Source organism: Chiloscyllium punctatum, chromosome 32 (genome assembly GCF_047496795.1).
Source record: "Chiloscyllium punctatum isolate Juve2018m chromosome 32, sChiPun1.3, whole genome shotgun sequence".
NCBI classification, from domain to species: Eukaryota; Metazoa; Chordata; class Chondrichthyes; order Orectolobiformes; family Hemiscylliidae; genus Chiloscyllium; species Chiloscyllium punctatum.
In genome coordinates, this window is record NC_092770.1 from 9357245 (window position 1) to 9364458 (window position 7214).

At 42.5% G+C, this 7214-nt stretch overlaps 1 protein-coding gene across 1 annotated transcript; it reads left to right on the plus strand.

Moving 5' to 3' along the window:
- Window positions 1-1823: 1823 nt before the first annotated feature.
- Window positions 1824-6946, plus strand: myf5 (myogenic factor 5). Its single transcript, XM_072551606.1, has 3 exons — window positions 1824-4073; window positions 5817-5892; window positions 6562-6946. Exons 1-3 carry the CDS (start codon window positions 3576-3578, stop codon window positions 6744-6746), a joined length of 759 nt encoding a protein of 252 aa, XP_072407707.1. The 5' UTR covers window positions 1824-3575; the 3' UTR covers window positions 6747-6946.
- Window positions 6947-7214: the final 268 nt, after the last annotated feature.

The window sequence follows — 7214 nt, forward strand, 5'->3', positions numbered from 1 at the left end:
TGTTTAAAGACAGAGCCAAGGTTTCGTTTTCCGAACCTAATCTCGAATGCTTAACCCGAAAAGGGAGTATTTATTTGTACTTTAAACACGGCTCAGTCACGATTATTTCATAAAACGACCAAACTTCCAGCGCTCCTGATTAAAAAATTAATTAACTAGTGGCAAGAACAAACAAAATAATTCGCGATGAAAATCTCAGATAAAATGTTTGGACAAAGGCTTGATGGCAGACTGGTGCATAGACAGCAAAAGTCTGCAAACTGCTGTTAAACCATGTGCCATGTTTTCAGAGTCCACGCTGAGAAGATGCAATGCTCTGATTCCGAACACTGTAATTCTTTGTGGGACAGTTGAGTGACAATCAGAAGTTAGTTCACTCATCAATTTTCAACTTCTGTTGGCGAGATGTGATGTTGGATGTCTTTTTTAAAAAGACATTCTGTTGTGGGAGCCCACCGTGAGTCGTAAGATTGCCGGATCCACGCAACCTTGCGGCGTATTGAGTTTCCTCACTAGTCAGATAACATTCCGAATTTGCACGGCAGTCCGGAAGGATCAGTGCTGTGCAGTTGGATCACACTGGTCACTGTACAAGTCTCGCGTTGTACAATGAGAACCCCACTTCAGATCCATATGTTGATTGCTTGGTATAAGCGCAGTATTTTACTGGCACTATACTGTTTTTTTCTTAAAGCGCACGTGACCTTCTGTAAACACTTTAATGATCATGTAAATTCGGCAAAAGTAATAATCATTGTACAGTTGGCAAGTGGCTGGCCCGGTTTGCCCTTCAGAAGGAAAATGTGGGAGATCTTCCCCCTTGTGGGAGCCTTGGAGAAGAAATTTACTTTGATCTCTCTTGGAAGGCGGTTAGAACAGCAAAACTCAATGTCTTCTTCAGCTGTCCCAGCCAAGTACTAAACGGATTGAATGTAGGCCTGAATGTTAGTTCGCGAGATATGGGGAAAGGTCGCAAAGACACGTCTCCAAACGTTCTGACAGATGTAATGCAAATCCTGGCTGCACTCCCCATGAAAGTTGGGACGCGCGCTGGGCAGTCCTTGTGTTTCTGACTCACAATCAGCGAGACTTCCACTTAATTTCAAATCGATTGAGCAGGTCCAAATTGTTTAAATGGGATGCGGACAAAAACCGGGAGACATAAGCATTCAATGAGCTTTGAGACACTTGGTTTTACAGGGTGCATGAGAAGTTTATTTGATAGTGCAAATGGTTTAACGCACTCAACATCGGTTGTGGGAGATCAGACTCTTAAGTCGAGCAAAAAGAACATTAGTTGTTAGCATAATCATTAAACGTTGCCAATGGTTTGATTTAAAAATCACACAACACCAGGTTATAGTCCAACAGGTTTAATTGGAGCTTTCGGAGCGGAGTGGTTGTGGAGGACACAATTGTAAGACACAGAATTTATAGCAAAAGTTTACAGTGTGATGTAACTGAAATTATACATTGAAAAATACCTTCATTGTTTGTTAAGTCTCTGATCTATTAGAATGACCATGATAGTTTCACTTCTTTCATATGTAAATCACCAAACTTTTTGAAAGTTACATTCTCAGGTTCACTGTAACAATTGGTGTCAGGTCAGATAAGATGTGATTTGATTCTGCACCATGTGTCAATACATAAACTTGTGAAGGAGTGAATTACAAAGAGTGGGTTTCGATTATAAGGAGAAAACAAGAGGTATTTTTGATTGTGGTGTTCAAATGCTGAATGGGCTGGTGAGGTTTGGTCTTGCCGTCTAACAGGTACCACTGAAAGATTGCGTTTGTTGGGAGTTTTTTTTCGGAGAGAATTTCAGTGCCTCAGTTCCCCCAATCAGCAAAGAGTAAGAGTCAACTTCCTCAACAACCTCCTGGTCTGTATGTTGTGCGTTCACCCTCGCTGTTCTGAGCCTAAAGCCTGGTCATGTTTTGATAACGGACTTCGAAATAAACACACCAAGTCGTTGCTGTAAAGTGGCGCTTCCTTAAAGCCACCGCTATTTGTCCCAAAGGAGCTGCAAGTGTTGCCCGAGGAGTCAGTGTAACCTTACTACACAAAGAGGCTAACAGCTTTAAAGCAGGTTAAGGACCATTTGAACAAACAACTCTCAATGTGTTTAAATACTCGCCAGCATGTAGTATTTTGACTAAGTTTTGCTGTTTTTCAAATAACAAACTGGTGTGTCCTAACAGCTCGGGGTGTGTTTAAACTAAGACAAGTGTGAACGAAAATAAACCAACTCCGACATTTTGACAGAAAATTCGACAAATGAAATGACATTACAGCCAAATGGGCTCACAGCACAGTTCGGATTCGTTAACCGTCGTTGCCAATTCGACGATCACTTAAGAGCTTCGTTGAGCCGTTTACACTTTGGGAGTGTTTGGTCAGCACGGACTGTGACTTTGCCTGACACTTTGGTGAAGGAGAGACTCGCACCTTCAAGGGGACTGGTGTAGGTGCAGCTGGCCCGCATCTGTAACGGTGGGAATTTGCTTCAACCGTGAAATGAGCGTACCCGGGGGAGCAGTAAAACTGCTGGCTCCCAATCTGCAGCGTGCCTGAAGGTGGGGCAAGTTTGGTCTGACTCGCACTCTTCAAGAGCGCTACACTGTCGGGGAAAACACATTTGGTCTTAAAGAGAAAGCCACAACCTCATGGCGTGTTTTATTGCAGAGGCGCTCTGTAAAAGTTCGCCGTTGCACCCATTTGAAATGAGTGTTCTCGGATTTATATGAATAAAGCCCCAACGCGACCAGCAATTACATTTGTTGATGTAATTTCAAATGTCGACATTTAAAGCGACTCTGCTGGGAGATTATGCTGATAAGCTTTAACTTCACAACACCCCCGCCCCCTAACATTGAAATGTTGTTGGTCAGAGAAACAGAATTGTAACGGGAAAACCTATCCAACGGTAATGACTAGCCGATGTGTCTACGCAGCAGTTTTTTTTTCCCTATTGATTGTGAATTGTGTAGTCAAGTACACCGAATACAACATAAACTCGTTTAGCACTTTTCTTTTTCTGAAGCAGAAATCAGCCAGTGGGACATGAATGGTACTAAAACCTCATCGGATGCAGCAATGCTGCAGGACATTAAGTAAATTTATTGATGCACCCGCCAATGGGTTACTGACCATAATAATATCTCAGGTTTTATGGATTATTTGTTATTTGCATCTTATTAGGTTTCAGCACAAATCTGTTCAAATAGAGAGTGATCGTTCATTTTCTGGTTCGCTTCAACCTGGTCCAGAAGTAATTTTCTTGCCTGTTGGTTCAATGTTGGTCCTATTTGCCTTGTGGGAGATCTTCCCGACCCAACAAGAGGTTAAAATGATGTCCCATGGGATGGATCTAGGGTTAATGGCGGGCGGGGCGGACTGGATGTTAGCCGTGTAACAAATCCCAGCGTGTATATAAAGAGCTCTACTGTGGACGTTCAGGGCACTTTTCTCTGACCCTTACCGAGGTTTGTCTTAAAACTCCATCGCCTCGTTTAATTGTACCGAGAGGCTGGGCGAGTTCTGAGCAACAGCCAAACCTGTTGGATTTCATTATGGATATTATGGTCGACTGCCACTTCTCTCCGTCTGACCTGTTTTATGATCATTCTTGCCTCTCGTCGCCCGAGGAGCCAGATGAGTTTGAGCACGGCGCACTTGTGTTTCGAGATAATAAGTTGGAGTCCCGCGGGCCGGAGGAAGAGAAACATGTCAGGGCCCCGAGCAGCCACCACCAGGCTGCGGGCCACTGTCTCCTCTGGGCATGCAAAGCCTGCAAGCGGAAAAGTTCCAGCACCGACAGGCGGAAGGCGGCCACCATGAGGGAAAGGAGGAGGCTTAAGAAAGTCAACCAGGCTTTCGAGACGCTGAAGAGGTGCACCAGCTCCAACCCGAACCAGAGGCTGCCTAAAGTGGAGATTCTGAGAAACGCTATCAGTTACATCGAGAGTCTGCAGGAGCTCCTGAGGGAACAAGTGGCGAGTTACTACAGTCTCCCTGACAATGTCAGCTCAGAGCCAGCAAGTCCCACGTCCAACTGCTCGGACGAAGTGGTAAGCAACAATTTATTAATCCGCATCCCCTTCTCTAACACACACAGAATTAATATACATATGTATTCTTGCAGAATTGAAACAGCATGCACTGCATGAAGTTGTCTGTATTAACGAGGAGAAAAATGGTACGAATCAGCATCTGGTTCAGAATCATTCTGTTTGATTCATTTGTTTCTCTCGGTCGTTCCAATGATCGATCTACCCACTCACCCTGACAGATCTAACATGCAGCGCGACCGTCTGTTTATGACATTAGCTCAGTGTGTTTCTTTGTATTACAAATGCAGGTCGAGAACATATGGTTTTGGTGATCCATTCCTAATTAAAATACTTGCCCATAAAGTTTTCGCCTTCGCGTCCTGAAGTAATACCTGGTCTGTATCGGTGTAACATACCGATTACAAGTCTGTTCGGGAAAGCGGCTTTGTCATTTCATCAGAGCTTTGCAGTTGATGCCCTTGTTTTGTCTTTCCGATGAAGAATGATGAACGGTGTATAAGGAAACACTCTTTTGTCTGACATCTCCTTTCGTGTAAAATCTGAAATGATACCAGCTCATTGGCTTCACAAATTAAATGGTTGCAATGGTTAACAAACGGAACTCGTTGTTACCCTTCTGGTCAAGTAGATTGATTTTACCACATGCATTTGAATCTCAAATAGTCGTGAACGTAAATGAGCAATTACCAAAATACTACTTAAAAAAAAACCGATACGGTGTCTTTAAAAACGAGTAATCCATCAGTACTGTCCAAGAGAGCACTGTAGTGTCCTAAGTAATTAACAATCAGGTTGTTTATTCAGGTGCATCCAAGATTTCAATTCGCTTATCAGTGAACTGACTTTCCGTTACTTTTCCCAATTAACATCAGAATAACTGCACTGTGCTGCAGCCCCAACCAGCTCAATCTTTATCCATGTTTTAACTCTGAGGATGGGTTCGGCGTTCACAAAACGGCATAAGGGAAACCACGGAGGAAGGGGACAGCAAGGAGAATAGTCAAAAAGTTGCATTCACAGTTGTCGGAGTCTTTTTTTCTGTGACTTATTCCCTGATTTAACTTGGGAAGGGAAAGGGAAGGTGAGGAGTTACAGTTCAACAACTTCATTAGTCCTCGCTGGAAATTAGATGAAATGTTCTGTGGAGCTCAGGTTTGATTTAGGTGGCGCCTGGCTCTCATTATGTGTGACCGACTGCTTCTTCTCGCCACTTCAGTCAAAGTTGCTGCCACACACATTGATCTCTTTGGATGCGGGGATGATGACTTTCCCACCTCTGCACATTTTGCTCTCCACAGGAGCCGAGAACAGCAGCAAGCTAAAGGCTGTGTTATTTGAAACAACAACTAGTGAAACATTCTTACAGCGCTACGTTTTGACAATCGGAGCCAAAGCTTTAATATGAATTTAGTATGGGAAAATCTGACCTGGCACAATTAATGTAGCTTCCGTTAACTGCAGAGACATGCAATTCATTTTCCATGGATAACGCAATGCACATTTCTGTACAGGCAAATAGACAGGCCTCATGCTTTATGTGAGAAAACCATGGTGTGGCAAAGAAACCAACTATGTCTAATGAACAGATGGGCTTATTTCCGTCCAGGGGTAATCATTGTTTTACTTATCCAGGCCTCCTGACGGATACACTATAAAGTCACTTGTTACGGTGAATTTATATAAAGGTTTAACTGAAAGGTTTGGAAGATTTTATTTTGATATCCTTGGTTTTTTTTGCAGATGGGATGCAACAGCCCCGTCTGGTCTAGAAGGAACGTCAGTTTTGACCGCATTCATTGTTCGGAATTACAGAACGGTACATTTTAATGTTCTTGTGAAATCATTTTACATCTCATCATAAATCTACCTTGAAACTGACGAATTTAGATATTAACTTCTAAGGCGCAGTTTATGACAAGCACATGAGACTCTCCAGTTAAAAATTTGAGAAGTGTTTTAGTCTTAATTTGGCTGTCTTCCTCGAGCACAAACTATCAGGGCTAACCTTCCAACTCTGTACTGTCAGAGGTACAATGTTTGTGATGATAGAATAAGGATCCTGACTATCCTCCTCGGCCAACATACAGGATCCCATGGCACTATTTGAGGGAAAAGCAGGAGAGCAATCTCTTCCGTAGTGAATATTTATCCTTCCATCAAAATAGTATTACCTGGTCATCAACATAGTGCCTTTTTGTTGGATCTTTACGGCTTGTGAAGTGGCCATCACCTTTCCTATATTTCAATAATGATTACGTTACAAAAAATAGTTCACTGGCTGTCAAGCGATTCCATACCCAGTAAGAACTATATAAATGCAATTTTATGAATGAGACTGGAATTGTGGAATTAGTTTGGGATAGCTGAATGGAACAATGGGGCTTTTTTTTGTCAAGCACATTTCTACAAAATGTTACTTGTATATTATTTGTTTGATAAAGTTTGCACATTTATCGCCACATGATCGATTTCTGTTTTTCTATAGTTTGTTCCAGCAGCCGAGGTCTGGCTGTTTCCAGTCTGGACTACCTGTCCAACATAGTGGAGCGGATTTCACCTTCCCTGGAGCGCTGTCCTGTTTCAGGTCAGGATGGACGGACCATGTCTCCGCCTGTCAGCGATTCCTCGCAGCCCACCACTCCCAGCCAGCCGGTTTATCACGTACTTTAAACCCTCAAGCCGCAGGCCTTCAGTCTGGCCGCTTCCACCGCCGAACACAACAGCTTTTGTATTCAAAGCTTCAATCATAAGTTGTTCTCTAAGTTAGACCACGTTCTACTGTATATTTGTAAATAGCGTAATATTCGTTAGTCGACAACAAAATAATTGTATTTAAGAACTGAATAAAACCCCGAAAGACATTTTATAAATCTCATCATTTTCGCTTTTCGTTCCAATCCTGCAGCATTCATTGTATAACAACTGCGTTTCAAACCTGTGACATTCTCATTGTGGAAGGGGGAGCATTTAGAAACTGATTTCAAAAGTAACATGAGATTTAGGCAAGCCTTCTACCTTTTCACTAGAAAACAATTTCAAAGGTCATACTTGTTTTGAAAATCTATAACATTTCTGATGAAGAAATATTTCTTGAGATTTCCTGCGGCCTATATTTTTTAAATACACTACGATTCATTT

Coding starts and splice junctions, on each gene's coding strand:
- myf5 (XM_072551606.1), top strand. CDS start 3,576: ATGGATATTATGGTCGACTGCCACTTCTCTCCGTCTGACCTGTTTTAT. Junction 4,074..5,816: donor CCAACTGCTCGGACGAAGTG/GTAAGCAACAAT, acceptor TTTTTTTTGCAG/ATGGGATGCAACAGCCCCGT. Junction 5,893..6,561: donor TTGTTCGGAATTACAGAACG/GTACATTTTAAT, acceptor GTTTTTCTATAG/TTTGTTCCAGCAGCCGAGGT.